We start from the raw sequence: 16,229 nt of genomic DNA on the forward strand, positions 1-16,229 counted from the left end.
CAAGGGGGTTACGCTCCTTCGAATCGACGACCTCAATATCAGGGAAATGGCGCACCTCACGCATGTAGACATTACTCTAGGAACAGGAATTTCTTTAAAACTGGCTTCCACCAGCATTTATTGCATAGCAAATCAACGTACATATAGTGTCCAGGGTTTACAACTGGACCTCTGGCTGGCAGCCAGCATTAAGCTCCTCTGAGCTATAACTTCCTCTTTTGAGTGTGGCAGGAACAGACTTTTATATAGCTTCCTGCCACATCCATAGGAGTTAACCCTTTCTGTTGTAGCAAAATGCCTGTCTAAGCCCTTTGCAAGCTACTCTTGATACTACACTCCTACACACCCCCACAATGTTGATCTAGATGAAGGCAAAAAAAGAGGAAGAAAGCCAATTTTCCTCATTTAAGGGGAAAAAATTAAATTAATAACTCCGTCCTGCACAGTTCAATGCAGTAGTTAAATAGAGGGATGCTGGTGTTTACTTAATTACTAGAAGAAATGTCATGGTGGTATTAACCCTTTAACTATCCCTAGGCCATGGTTATTACCATTAACTGTATCTACATAGACCTCCCAAAAAATTTTAACCACAAAGCCATGCTACACTACCATGGATATTATTATTACGTCCATCTCAGTCCACCAGTAATATTTGGTGTAGACCTTTAAGAGTCAGCTACTAAAAATCTACAGCATATGTATTCACAACTAAACTAAGTACTGGGGTAGCACAGTAATTCTGATTTTAAAAAATGCTACGGTATGCCTAAGGCTTGGTTCAGATTTCATTACGTCCTTTCCACAGGGATGTTTCTGTTTAAAATCCCAAAAACTGAACTCCTGAATGGAACCTATGTTGGCCATTATTGAAAACTGCTAAAATGTAGACCAATAGATCTCTGTTTTGGCAGATTTCTGTTTATTTCTGGCATTTTGTGCCAGAAAGAATAGCGTGATCCAATACACCATTCTTTCTGGTAGAAAATGCCAAAGATAATTGGAAACCTACCAAAACAGAGACCTATTGGTATCTGTTTCTGCAGATTTCAATAATGGCCAAGAGAGGTTCTGTCCTGGGTTCCGTTTTTTAGTTGTTTTTTAATGGAAGCCTTGACAGGACCCCTGGACAAAGCCATAACGAGATCTGAACTGAGTCAAATGTATACTTTTCTCTTGTTGGAGCTAACACTTTTTAGGTTGTGAGAGAACATGTGTGGTGCTAACTGGAAACGAGGGGCTGAGAAATTCTTTGAGAAACCCTGAATCTAGGCATGTAGATATTCCACAGGATATGCCATGAAAGTCTGATAGATGCTATCTCTGATTCTTACCCCAAAGGTATTTTTTTACATGGGCAACAGTGACATCGCCACGAGAAAATCGCAGCGATTTTGCGATTTTGTAGCGGTCTTTCGCCAGGATTTTCAGGAGGGCTTGAAATATAACCTAGCTGCATAAAAAAGACAAAAAAAACAAATACATCACCAAACAGCCTCTTTTCAAGTCTTCTGTGCAGGTCTCCGGCACCTATCTTCAGTCTTCAGGCAACGATTCCTGGTCAGGAGTTTGAAAAACCCCGCCTTCAGGAAGCTTTGCTTCTGATTGGCTGAGCCGTGGCACTCAAAAACCAATCAGAGCCAGGGCTTGATGAGCCAATTACAGCTATTCATTGAATGGGTCATTGTGCGCTGGCTCTGGTTGGCTGAGCTGTGGCACTCAAGAACCAATCAGTGCCAGCGCTCCATGAACCAATCACAGTTATTCATTGAATGGTTTATCGTGCGCTGGCTCTGATTGACTGAGCCGTGGCGTTCCAGAACCAGTCAGAGCCAGCACTTACTGGAGGAGGGGTTTTTGAACTTCCAAATCAGGAAGCGCTTTCTGAAAACTACAAGCAAGTGTGCCGGGGACCTGCAGAGAAGTGCCTCGGAGCTAACAGCGGCTGTTAGGTAATGTATTGCGTTTTTTAAATTTTTTTTTTAATGCATCTAGAGCTTGGTTTAGGAACAAACGGTAGGACTTCCTACTGTAAAAGTTGAATCGCACTGCAAGAAAAGCCCGTTTTCAAGCAATGCAACAGAAACGAAGGCTCCATAGGGAAACATGGGCTGCAAAACATCACAAATCGCGGCAATGTTTAGCAATCCATGATATTTTTTCTCGCAATGCAGCAGCCTGCAAAACATGGCAGGGACCCATAGGAAAGCATGGGCTCCACATACATGCGATTTGTAGCGCTGTCGCATCGCGAGAAAATAGTGCGATTTTTGTCACCCGTATGAAACTGGCCTAACTCCCATGGCTCAGCTAAATGCGGTTATTGGGACTTACGGAAACTACCTAGCAGGCTTCACTATGCTGTAACTACTATAGAGCTGATTGTGAGTTACCAAAACCGCACACACAGTGAGCTACGCTGTTGTTGTATGGGGGTTATGAAAACAGAGTAGTACTGCCCACTCAGCTGTTTTTGTTAGTCCTGATCATCCATGGCTACTGCATTCAGCCAGACTGGGGGCGAAATAAATACACATCTTAGGCCTCCCCCACACAGCCGTTTTTGTACAGCGTTCAGCACTGCTTTTACAGCACAGCGCTAAACGCTGTACAACGCTCCCATTCATTTCAATGGGGCTACTCACACAAGCATGAAAACACAGCGTCTTACACACTGCCCTTTGACAGCGTTGCATGTTCTATCTTTGGCCATTTTCAGCCCTGCGTCGCTCATTCAAATGAATGGACAGCAGTTTCAGCTCTGCCGAAAACACGGCACAACTTGCTACTGCGCTTTTGGCAGTGTTTTTAATGCCTAGCTACACTGCCTTAGTCAAAAAAATCAATACTCACCTTGCAGGTAATGTCGCTGTCCCTGGCGGCGCTCTCGGGACTTGCAGGGGAACTTTCGCTGGTAACGGAGATTCTAAATCCCCTCCTCCAGTGATAGATTGCTCTGATTGGCTGAGCGCCGCTGAGTGACAGCCAGCTGAGCCAATCACAGCCAGCGCCAGATGCATCCAATCACAGCCATTCATTCATTGAATGGCTGTGATTGGACGCATCCAGTGCTGGCTCTGATTGGCTTAGCTGGCTGTCACTCAACCGACTCAGCCAATTAGAGCAATCTGGCGGCTTCACAGGGTCCTGACAGCGGCATCGGGCGCATCGACTTCACCTGCTAAGTAAGTTTTTGGGTTTTTTTTCTATCCGCATACCAGCGCTGCTGAAACCGGGTGGAATCTGCAGTACACGCAGCGTTTTTCAACAAACGCCTGTGTGAGGGAGGCCTTAGAGGTGGGACACACATCAATCAGACTTTCATGACATTTCCCGTGGATATGCCATGAAAGATTTAGATGGAAGTACACTTTGTGTTTAAACATGAAATACATAGTGTCAAGCATGCATAGAATATCTGACATACACATGGTGACCGTATTGAGTGGATGGGGTATTCTGCTTTTAGACTGTATACAGACTGATCGTAGAATAGAATCTATTACAGATCTGTACATAATATAATTTATAACCATCCGGCATTATAAAAACAATGTTTGTAACACTCTTTGCCTACTTTAAAATGTATGAGTTTTAAAATGTGACCCCCATCTATCTTGTATCGCTTGGCCTGTCTCTATTGATCCCACCATGCATATTCATGCCAGGATTTTGACATTGCTGGACACTCCGACCCGCTGCTCCCTGATGCCGAGTGTCTGAAGATTATGTATGAGATACTCAGCGAGCTGGAACTGGGAGGGTTTCTCATTAAGGTAAGTGCTGATCTGAAACAAATAAAAATCACACTTAATGGAATGAAGCTAAATACATATGTTTTTTGTGCGGTGCATTCTGGTAGATTTTTTGCATCCTCTGCTGTTTCTGGGGAATGTGTAATTGGTAATAAATGGAGTTTTCTTGGAGCGTTCTGACACAGCACCTTCTTTCGCTGTGCACTGCAAGAGTCATTAGAACCAACTCTGATAATGCTCCCAAATTCTGTACATGTCACATAAATAGACTTTTAATGGGCATGGGGCTGATAACGTATTTGGACAGAACAGCCATTTTTATTTTTCGTTAACAGGTATCTTTCCCCAAATATTTTTTATTTTCATTGGTCCGCAACATATTAATCTCCCACCCCCCCCCCCCAATGAAGACGAGCGGCACTATGTAATCATAGAAAAGTATGTCACTAAAGGTTTATTAGTATTCTTTACAGGGTTGTACACATTTTACAAGTTGTGCTGCATCTATTCATTACAAGGTGAATGCTACATCATATTCTGGCCTTATAAAATGTGTGCTGCATTGCCTACATCTCCCATTGACTCTGCAAAAACATACCACATGGTATACATTTGTTTCAATATCGAGTTGTATTAATAAGCCTCGTGTGGTGCAGAGTGTTAAGGCAGCTGAAAAGCAGTCCTAAGCTCTCGCTCACAACCTGGGGGTCATTATTACTCTTGAGGCCAATATATGAGACACAATTACTACTGAGGTCACTATGGGGTTAATATTACTGGGGCTGATATAGGTGTCAGCCCCAGTAGTAATAGTATTACTACTGAGGCTACTGTGGGGGTCACTATTGCTACTAGAGCCGATATAGGGGACACGATTACTACTGAGGCCACTGTGGGGGTCACTGTTACTATTGGGGCCGATATAGGGGACAGTATTACTACTGAGGCCACTCTGCACATGGTAGCATTCCTCAAGCTGACTTAGGGTATGTTTACACGTGGCAGAAATGCTGCAGAATGTCCACAGCGGAAATTTCCGCAGCAAATTATGTAGGATTTCCGCATCCAAAAACCATTAAAAATCTAGATTTTGATTGGAGATTTTCCACGTATCCGCAGATGATTTTATACTATGTGGCGCTACCCTTCACCTCCTTCCTGCTATCAGCGCTTCCTGGCTTCCGGTTCCCAGCGGCCTGGTCAGGTGGGGCCACTAAAGGCCGCTGAGAACCTGAAGCCGGGGAGCGCTGACAGCGGGAAGTTTTTGGAGGAGGTGAGGGGGAGCATCGCATAGTATGAAATCGGCTTCAGTCATGTTGTGGATTTCCAGTCAAAATCTGCACCAATGGTACTCCAATGCTCCAGGTAGGAAAAAAATGCAGGGTGTTCATCCCTATTTATTTTGCATCTAGTTGTACTTCCCGACATAATTCACAATGACCAAGTGGGAATTATAAAAGCTGAGACAGGCCCCAGATGCCAGCAGTAGAGGGGTAAATCTCATTTCAGAGGCCGGACGCTCTCTGTTTGCCCTCTCTGCTTCTTGCTTTGGATGCGGAGAAGGCATTCAACAGGCTCCACTGGGGCTTCACTTTTGCTACTCTCCACAAATTCATCTTTCATGGCAATATTTTTTAAGCTATCCAAGCCGTGTATTGTGCTCCCTCTGCCAAGGTGCGTGTGGATGGGGTTCTATCCAAACCTTTTCAAATCACTAACGGTACACATCAGGGCTGTCCCTTGTCTCCTTCATTATTCTCCCTAATAATAAAGTCTCTTGCAGAAATGATCAGATCAAGCTCTAACATTGGAGGTACTGTAGGAGGCCTTAGACAACATAAAAGAAGTCAATACTTTCAGATCCCCTCCCTTCTTTATGAGTAGCATATAACTCTATCACTTTATCCAGATCTCCTACTATAAATTCAATATTAGCAATCAAAAACTATACAATCTTGGGACTTTTGTCTTTAGGAAAAAAAACCTCATAAATGGCTGTTAAAATTCCTCTGGAAACTCTCAAATGCTTTGTTCCTGATCTGAGAAGTGAGTAATTGGGCAAGGAAAGCAGTCCTGTTCATATCTGGTCCATTGCATAATGACAAGGCATTAAGGCATTTTCTGAGCTTATGTCAGAATTTGGTATTTCTTATACTGATCTTTTTAAATGTACTCACATTTGCTCCATTCTGAATATAAATGCCTAACATACTCGACGTCGGCATCCCTTCTAAATTACATTGTATAATATCTAAGAATTCATTTGGTAGTCGTTAGAGATGAGTGAGCGTACTCGGCCACGCCCCTTGTTCGCCCGAGTACCGCGATTTTCGAGTACTTCTGTACTCGGGCGAAAAGATTCGGGGGGCGCCGTGGGTGAGTGGGGGGTTGCAGCGGGGAGTGGGGGGGAGAGGGAGAGAGAGAGAGAGAGAGGGCTCCCCCCTGTTCCCCGCTGCTATCCCCCGCGCCGCCACGCCTCCCCCCGGCCCCCCCGAATTTTTTCACCCGAGTACTGAAGTACTTGAAAATCGCGTTCGCTCATCTCTAGTAGTCGTCCATTTGTTTGTCAGATATAGGGGATGCTGTCCAGAGACATGGGGGACTCCAAAGAAAAGCTCACTTTCTAAATTTGGAAAGAGATGTGCCTAGTAGTTTTCCTAGAAGCCAATGGTTCTCAGCCTTGCATTGAGTTAACAAATCCTTTCTTAGCTCTTCTCTTATGGAGGTTCGCTACAAGTTGCTAACTAGATGGCACTCCACTCAGAATTGACAGATGTTTCTCTAGCTCTGACAATTTGTGCTGTAGAAATTGTTGCTATCCTGGCTCCATTACCCACATTTGTTGGAGATATCTAATTTTGACTTCTTATTGGAGAGACGTATTATCTTTAATGAGAAATATAACAGGAGTGACTGTCTCAGAATAACCCTGCAATGGTACTTCTATTGCTTAACTCGAACTCGCTACCTTCTCCCTTCAGAAAATTGATATGTCATTTACTCCTATCTGCCAAACTGATTATAACTAGAAATTGGAGGTCCCCCATGTCTCCTTCTACTACAGCCCTGATCTCCCTTCTATTGGAACATAATGCCTATGAAAATATGGATGCCTTTCGAAATGGCACCCCCCATAAATACTACCTTATGTGGAATCCTTGGCTCCATTATTTTCCTGTTTGAACGTTATCCCTGTTGTAATTCCCCATACTCATTGCTATAACTTTTTTTTTTTATAAGTTTTGTTTCTCTTTTAGTCATATATTTTATTTATGTCAAATATTATGTTTATAGACATTTGTCCAAAAAGTTCTCTTTCAATAAAAAGTTTCGAAATAAAAAAATAATGGTTTTTGAGGCAGACTTTCTACTTCTGATTTGCTGCAGAATGTCTGCTGCGAATATTCTGCAGCAAGTCAGTTCTGTGTAGAAACAGCCTTTGGGTATTATTAAACGTAGCAAAAATTCCACAGCATTTCCATAAAAGACACAGAGTCAAAATATGCACCATGCTCCCTTTTGCCTCCAAAGTCTTCGCACTTCATCGGGCACCTGGTGACGCTAGTGAGCATAACGTCACTGGTCAGGTGATGTGAAAGTGGCCAGCAGCGCTGTGCCCACTAGAGATTGAAGGGTGCCTGAAATAACGGAGGTAAAATCAGACATCACAATGTGCTGCGCCCCTGACCACACTACAGTTTTGGTAGGGGTGCCCCACGGTAAAGACTTTTTCTCCGGAGTGCTCTAAGGTTAGAAAGCTATAGCTACACAAAATTGCTCTTAAAATTATGCCAGACATACAGAACTGCCCATAAAATTGTCTCATCATCTACTTTCCTAAATATTAAAGTTCCCAGAAATACGCTCATAATACTACCCTTTTGTGCCCACTGTAACAGGCCCAGTGTCCACGGGCAAAATAGAATTAAGAAATCCGTTCCGGTCTCCCACATGCATGATCTGCGCCCATAGGGAATTATTAAACACCCACAGGTAATTAAATACCTGTGGATGTCCTTTTTTCCTGGCGCGGGGATTGCACGTGCAGGAAAGCACCCGCAGCATGCTCCATTTCGTGCGGTTTTCCCGCATGGACGGCTCCTGCGGCTTCCATTGAATCCTGTGGAAGCCGTCCGGTCCCGCGGCACAAACGCAGCTGTATTTGTGCTGTGCCGTGGGAAAGGCAGCAGTTCAAAAAAAGAAAATGTGCACGGTGCGGCATGCTGCCGGCGTACCGAGCACATCAGCCGGGCCAAAGAGTGAAGATCCAGCCGCGATGGGGTGGGTGGGGGGTAGATCTGCAGCGTCCGGAGAGGTTAGTAAATCTATTATCTGGCCTTATGTCTGCAGGAAAGAGGCTGTGCCAGCCCGAATTTCCCCGTGGACATGAGGCCTTATAGTTTAATATGCAGTATAGAAAAATCCAGCATCCAATTATGTTGAATTTACAAGACCAGAAGACTGAGCATAGAAATCCCAACTAGGAAATTAACCCTTTCATTCCTGGGATATTTTTCACACTTTTAACGATAAATAAAGGCTGACTTATAAAATGAAAAGCCATATTACACCCCCAGAGCCATATACTAGATTTTCTGAAAGTAGGCATATTGTGAAAATGCTACCAAGGGATTCACACTTATGGGCGCCTTCATGCAATTTTGTTTTGAGTTATAACATTTTGTAACAGATGCACAAAGAAATAAAGTACAAGATATGCATGTTAAGTTCATACATGAAGTACAGCGCCTTCTTCCGAAAAGCCGTGCCCCTTTTTCTTAAAACTGTTGAGTGGCATAAATTTTAAAAAGTCACATATTTTTTTCACAACCTAAGCTTGTGCCAAAGTTTGAAAATTCTTTACCCCACTTTTCCTATAATAAGTCTCCATCATGTCTCTTCAGCTATCCACACATTGTAGTAGTTCAAGGCCTTTTTTCATAGTGATAGAGTCTCTGTTTAACATGGGCTGAGCTCACGCCATCTACAGCAAGTGTCAGTTGTAGCATTGTAGCATACAGCTGACACCCCGCTGTAAGGATCAATATCTGCCATGACATCTAAGAGGTTAGACAGAGAGTGGGGGACTCCCTCTGTCACACCATTAGCCTCCCATGACAAAAATTGCAGGGAGACAATGGATTGTCATGGCAACTGGCTGCCTAAGAATGTTCGCCAGGTCTGCCTTCTGGGTACAAATATTGAGCCGTGCAGGAGGTAGGGCCTAATAGAAGGTGTCTGAGCCTAAGGCCGGCTTCACACGAGCGTGACGGGCTCCGCCGCGGAATATTCCGCGGCGAAGCCCGTCACGGCGCCCCCCAGAGACCCCATACTTACCAGCGGAAGATAGCGTGAAGACGCTTCCCAGCCCGCTGCCGCCGCGTCATGTGACATGCCCACCGCGTCACATGACGCGGCCGGCCGTGTCACGTGACGCGCCGTCCGCGTCATGTGACGCGGCGGCGATAGGTGGGAAAGCGTTTTCACGCTATCTTCCGCTGTGTTACAGCGGGAGATAGCGTGAACGGACGGCTTCCATTGACTGCAATGGAAGCCGTCAGCGCGTACACCCGCGGCAAATAGAGCATGCTGCGGGTGAGGACGGGAGATTTCACAGTGCGGAATTCCGCGGTGGAATTCCGCATCGTGAGCATTGTGCTATTAGGTTCAATAGAACCTAATAGCAGCGGGCAACGCAGCGGATTTTTGCCGCGAATTACGCGGCGTAAATCCGTTCGTGGGAAGGAGGCCTAAAGCTCATAGGCATAATACACTGCAAAACAGACGTATTGGTCCAGTTTCCCAGCAGGACTGTAAAAGTTAAGTAAAATGCTTAAAAATATTTTTTAAAACACACACAAAACCATTTTCCTTATTAAAAATTCTTTATTTATTTTTTTTTATTTACATAATTAGTACAGCTGTGTCCATAATAATCCAAACTGTAAAATTATTAACTGTAGCAGAACTCTTCTAGAGTCTGAAGAATCTTGGAGCCTCAGGATGCAGATCGGGGGGATGTGTTAATTTTTGTTTGTCTGATAAACCTCATGTTATGATTTATTCTGTCATACTTATAGTAAATGTTCTGGGTTCCAAAAGGTGAATGACAGAAGACTTCTCTATGGAATTCTCACAATATGTGGCGTTCCAGATGCGAAATTCAGAACTGTGTGCACTTCCATTGACAAGCTGGGCAAGGTAAATGTAGACTCAAAATCTTAATATTTATCTATTTGTTTAGAGTATACCTAACTTTTCATATTACGTTTCAGAATAGGCTGCTGTGTGTACATGAGGAATGATGCTATTTCTGGCTATTATATGACTGGTTACCTGTATTTATTACCATTTTTCCTACGTGGCTGTATCTCTGATTTTCAGTCCTCCCTGAGTTAGTGGGAGGAGTTTGTCTCCTAACTGTCCTTCATACACTCTGCCTAAAGAGGACTGTAGATTCTAGTCTCTAACTGTCTGTAACACACACAGACAAGATATAATATCATCAGAGATGACCCTACAGAAGTACTGTACAGTGGAAATGTGATTTACATAGCTGTAACACCGTGAACAATCACTTACTATTAGCTGCATGCAATGTCTGTGAGAGTCTGGCTCTCTACAGCAGCTCTCTGCTCTCCTATTCAACTTCTCTATAGACTTCTGTGGGCAGCATTAGTCATCCCCATCCTTCCCTTCCTGTTCTCTGCTTGTTATCCCTATTAATAAAGGCCAGCATCACTTGACAATAAGCAGTAGACAGTAAACTAGAAGGAGAGGAGATTCCTAGTGGCCAACACTACAGAGGGATTTTTCAGCACAAAAATGTAATCCTAGGTAAATAAAGTGAATTATACTTTTGCTAGTCATCACATGGGCACAGATTGTTTGAAAAGTTGTTAATCATCTCAGCTAACGCCACTTAAGCCTTTAGTCCCACAAGACGTACGTTTAAATGATAGGCACATGGTACTTGGCGCAACGAGACGGAAACGTATGTCTTGTGTTTAAAGCCTCGCTGTGGTGGCAGTTACAGCAACATCGTAGTGATGGCTGTTAACATAACTAGCAGCCAATAAATACTTAGCCTAGTGGACAAATCACGCAGTCTTGTATTGACTGACCAATCAGAGCTCAACAGGCCAAGTTTGCGCTGTTTACAGTTTGATCTCTGTGTTGAACCGCCACAGTGTGTTATCGACGGTTGATGAGAGGGCTGAGGAGAGGATTGCGCAAAAAAACAAAATAATCGTGCAGTATATTAGTGTAGTTAGTAGAGTGTGAACAGTCGGTATAATGATCTGTCAGTATATGAGTGTAGTTAGTAGAGTGTGAACAGTCGGTATAATGGTAGTATACAGTGATCTGTCAGTATATGAGTGTAGTTAGTAGAGTGTGAACAGTCGGTATAATGTTAGTATATAGTGATCTGTCAGTATATTAGTGTAGTTGGTAGAGTGTGAACAGTCGGTATAATGTTAGTATACAGTGATCTGTCAGTATATTAGTCTAGTTAGTAGAGTGTATATTAGTGTAGTTAGTAAAGTGTGAACAGTCGGTATAATGTTAGTGTATAGTGATCTGTCAGTATATTACTGTAGTTAGTAGAGTGTAAACAGTCGGTATAATGTTAGTATACAGTGATCTGTCAGTATATTAGTCTAGTTAGTAAAGTGTGAACAGTCGGTATAATGTTAGTGTATAGTGATCTGTCAGTATATTACTGTAGTTAGTAAAGTGAGAACAGTCCGTATAATGTTAGTATATAGTGATCTGTCAGTATATTAGTGTAGCTAGTAAAGTGTGAACAGTCGGTATAATAGTGTATAGTAATCTGTCAGTGTATTAGTGTAGTTATTAGAGTGTGAACAGTCGGTATAATGTTAGTATACAATGATCTGTCAGTATATTAGTGTAGCTAGTAAAGTGTGAACAGTCGGTATAATAGTGTATAGTAATCTGTCAGTGTATTAGTGTAGTTAGTAGAGTGTGAACAGTCGGTATAATGTTAGTATACAATGATCTGTCAGTATATTAGTGTAGCTAGTAAAGTGTGAACAGTCGGTATAATAGTGTATAGTAATCTGTCAGTGTATTAGTGTAGTTATTAGAGTGTGAACAGTCGGTATAATGTTAATAGATGGTGATCTGTCAGTATATTACTGTAGTTAGTAAAGTGTTAACAGTCGGTATAATGTTAGTATACTAACTACACTAATATACTGACAGATCACTGTATACTAACATTATACCGACTGTTCACACTCCACTAACTACACTAATATACTGACAGATCACTATACACTATTATACCGACTGTTCACACTTTACTAACTACACTAATATTCTGACAGATCACTGTAAAGTGTGAACAGTCGGTATAATAGTGTATAGTGATCTGTCAGTATATTAGTGTAGTTAGTAGAGTGTGAACAGTCGGTATAATGTTAGTATATAGTGATCTGTCAATATATTAGTGTAGTTAGTAGAGTGTGAACAATCGGTATAATGTTAGTGTATAGTGATCTGTCAGTATATTAGTGTCGTTGGTAAAGTGTGAACAGTCGGTATAATAGTGTATAGTGATCTAAAGTATATTAGTGTAGTTAGTAAAGTGTGAACAGTCGGTATAATAGTGTATAGTGATCTGTCAGTATATTAGTGTAGTTAGTAGAGTGTGAACAGTCAATATAATGTTAGTGTATAGTGATCTGGCAGTATATTAGTGTACTTAGTAAAGTGTGAACAGTCGGTATAATAGTGTATAGTGATCGGTCAGTATATTAGTGTAGTTAGTAGAGTGTGAACAGTCGGTATAATGGTAGTATACAGTGATCTGTCACTATATTAGTGTAGTTAGTAAAGTGTGAACAGTCAGTATACAGTGATCTGTCAGTATATACTAACATTATACCGACTGTTCACACTTTACTAACTACACTAATATACTGACAGATCACTGTATACTAACATTATTAGTGTAGTTAGTAAAGTGTGAACAGTCGGTATAATGTTAGTGTATAGTGATCTGTCAGTATATTAGTGTAGTTAGTAAAGTGTGAACAGTCTGTATAATGGGAGTGTATAGTGATCTGTCAGTATATTAGTGTAGTTAGTAGAGTGTGAACAGTCGGTATAATGTTAGTATACAGTGATCTGTCAGTATATTGGTGTAGTTAGTAAAATGTGAACAGTCGGTATAATAGTGTATAGTGATCTGTCAGTATATTAGTGTAGTTAGTAGAGTCCAAACAATCGGTATACAGTGATCTGTCAGTATATTAGTGTAGTTAGTAGAGTGTGAGCAATCGGTATAATGTTAGTATATAGTGATCTGTCAGTATATTAGTGTAGTTAGTAGAGTGTGAACAGTCGGTATAATTTTAGTATATAGTGATCTGTCAGTATATTAGTGTAGTTAGTAGAGTGTGAACAGTCGGTATAATTTTAGTATATAGTGATCTGTCAGTATATTAGTGTAGTTAGTAGAGTGTGAACAGTCGGTATAATTTTAGTATATAGTGATCTGTCAGTATATTAGTGTAGTTAGTAGATTGTGAACAATCGGTATACAGTGATCTGTCAGTATATTAGTGTAGTTAGTAAAGTGTGAGTAGTCGGTATAATGTTAGTGTATCGTGATCTGTCAGTATATTAGTGTAGTTAGTAAAGTGTGAGTAGTCGGTATAATGTTAGTGTATCGTGATCTGTCAGTATATTAGTGTAGTTAGTAAAGTGTGAACAGTCGGTATAATAGTGTATAGTGATCTGTCAGTATATTAGTGTAGTTAGTAGAGTGTGAACAGTCGGTATAATGTTAGTATATAGTGATCTGTCAGTATATTATTGTAGTTAGTAGAGTGTGAACAGTCGGTATAATTTTAGTATATAGTGATCTGTCAGTATATTAGTGTAGTTAGTGGATTGTGAACAATCGGTATACAGTGATCTGTCAGTATATTAGTGTAGTTAGTAGAGTGTGAACAGTCGGTATAATGTTAGTATACAGTGATCTGTCAGTATATTAGTGTAGTTAGTAAAGTGTGAGCAGTCAGTATAATGTTAGTGTATCGTGATCTGTCAGTATATTAGTGTAGTTAGTAAAGTGTGAACAGTCGGTATAATGTTAGTATATAGTGATCTGTCAGTATACCGACTGTTCACACTTTACTAACTACACTAATATACTGACAGATCACTGTATACTAACATTATACCGACTGTTCACACTCTACTAACTACACTAATATACTGACAAATCACTATATGCTAACATTATATTAGTGTAGTTAGTAGAGTGTGAACAGTCGGTATAATGTTAGTGTATAGTGATCTGTCAGTATATTACTGTAGTTAGTAAAGTGAGAACAGTCCGTATAATGTTAGTATATAGTGATCTGTCAGTATATTAGTGTAGTTAGTAGAGTGTGAACAGTCGGTATAATGTTAGTATACAATGATCTGTCAGTATATTAGTGTAGCTAGTAAAGTGTGAACAGTCGGTATAATAGTGTATAGTAATCTGTCAGTGTATTAGTGTAGTTAGTAGAGTGTGAACAGTCGGTATAATGTTAATAGATGGTGATCTGTCAGTATATTACTGTAGTTAGTAAAGTGTAAACAGCCGGTATAATGTTAGTATACTAACTACACTAATATACTGACAGATCACTGTATACTAACATTATACCGACTGTTCACACTCTACTAACTACACTAATATACTGACAGATCACTATACACTATTATACCGACTGTTCACACTTTACTAACTACACTAATATTCTGACAGATCACTGTAAAGTGTGAACAGTCGGTATAATAGTGTATAGTGATCTGTCAGTATATTAGTGTAGTTAGTAGAGTGTGAACAGTCGGTATAATGTTAGTATATAGTGATCTGTCAGTATATTAGTGTAGTTAGTAGAGTGTGAACAATCGGTATGATGTTAGTGTATAGTGATCTGTCAGTATATTAGTATCGTTGGTAAAGTGTGAACAGTCGGTATAATAGTGTATAGTGATCTGTCAGTATATTAGTGTAGTTAGTAAAGTGTGGACAGTCGATATAATGTTAGTATACAGTGATCTGTCAGTATATTAGTGTAGTTAGTAAAGTGTGAACAGTCGGTATAATAGTGTATGGTGATCTGTCAGTATATTAGTGTAGTTAGTAGAGTGTGAACAGTCAATATAATGTAAGTGTATAGTGATCTGGCAGTATATTAGTGTACTTAGTAAAGTGTGAACAGTCGGTATAATAGTGTATAGTGATCGGTCAGTATATTAGTGTAGTTAGTAGAGTGTGAACAGTCGGTATAATGGTAGTATACAGTGATCTGTCAATATATTAGTGTAGTTGGTAAAGTGTGAACAGTTGGTATAATGTTAGTGTATAGTGATCTATCAGTATATTAGAGTAGTTAGTAAAGTGTGATTAGTGTAGTCTAGTGTTAGTTTAGTCAGTGTAGGATAAAAAAAACCCTCCTGCTGTGTTCCTGGATCGGTTTCCACGTCCCATAGTCGCCCAATCCGTGGTCAGTGTAGTGTGGTTTGTGGTCCGGGCCTTTTTACATGGAACAATTGTAATCATCGTTCAAAATGTTGTATTTTGCGTATTTGAATAATATCAGTGTAAACACAGCCAATGATTGAACGACAAATGAGAATTTGTTTGTTTCTCATTTTTTGTTGATGTTATATGGGCCAACAAATAATTTGCTTGTGTGCATGTCATTCACTTTCACTGGTAAGTAAATGTAAACGACTGAACGATTTGTGAACAGTTCATCTGTCTGTGTAAACGGGCTGCACGAGTGAGCTTTGTCATCATTGCCTCGTATGAACAATTTATCCCTCCTTGTAAAAGGAGCTTTAGTCAGTGTAGTGACGAGCATATCAAAAAGTGTAAAGAAAAAAAAAATAGAAAAAACTAAGAAAGTTACTGCTGTGTTCCCGTTCCCGTCTCCCCGTCCTGTAGTCACCCATCCTTGGTCAGTGTAGTGCTGTGTTCCCGTCTCCCCGTCCTGTAGTCACCCATCCCTGGTCAGTGTAGTGCTGTGTTCCCGTCTCCCTGTCCTGTAGTCACCCATTCCTGGTCAGTGTAGTGCTGTGTTCCCGTCTCCCTGTCCTGTAGTCACCCATCCCTGGTCAGTGTAGTGCTGTGTTCCCGTCTCTCCATCCTGTAATCACCCATCCCTAGTGAGTGTAGTGTCAGCTTATCCGCTCTTTGTGTCCCCGAACCCTATCCACGGTCACCCCCATCCAAAGTGTCCTAGTCTTATGGTTACTTATCCAATAAAATGTATTATTTGTGTATATAATAAATTTATATATAATATGGCCCGCAAGAGGTTTACTGTGCAGAAGCCTTGCGCAATTATTGCGTCTGAGCCAAACTCATCTAGTGAGGATAACCCAACTTTTTGTCGTTTTTCGCTGTGGAAAAACCGTGAGATTTTCGCGGCTAATACG

General features: G+C 41.1%; 1 protein-coding gene across 1 annotated transcript in view; it reads left to right on the forward strand.

Annotated features, from left to right (window-relative positions):
- Positions 1-16,229, forward strand: part of LOC136611247 (histidine--tRNA ligase, cytoplasmic-like) — an 85,685-nt gene that overhangs the window by 39,291 nt on the left and 30,165 nt on the right. The window contains exons 7-8 of the mRNA XM_066590682.1: positions 3,669-3,776; positions 9,858-9,956. Of these exons, the coding sequence (XP_066446779.1) occupies positions 3,669-3,776; positions 9,858-9,956 (207 nt within the window). The remainder of the gene's footprint in view (positions 1-3,668; positions 3,777-9,857; positions 9,957-16,229) is intronic.

This window comes from Eleutherodactylus coqui, chromosome 2 (assembly GCF_035609145.1).
Source record: "Eleutherodactylus coqui strain aEleCoq1 chromosome 2, aEleCoq1.hap1, whole genome shotgun sequence".
Lineage (NCBI taxonomy): Eukaryota > Metazoa > Chordata > Amphibia > Anura > Eleutherodactylidae > Eleutherodactylus > Eleutherodactylus coqui.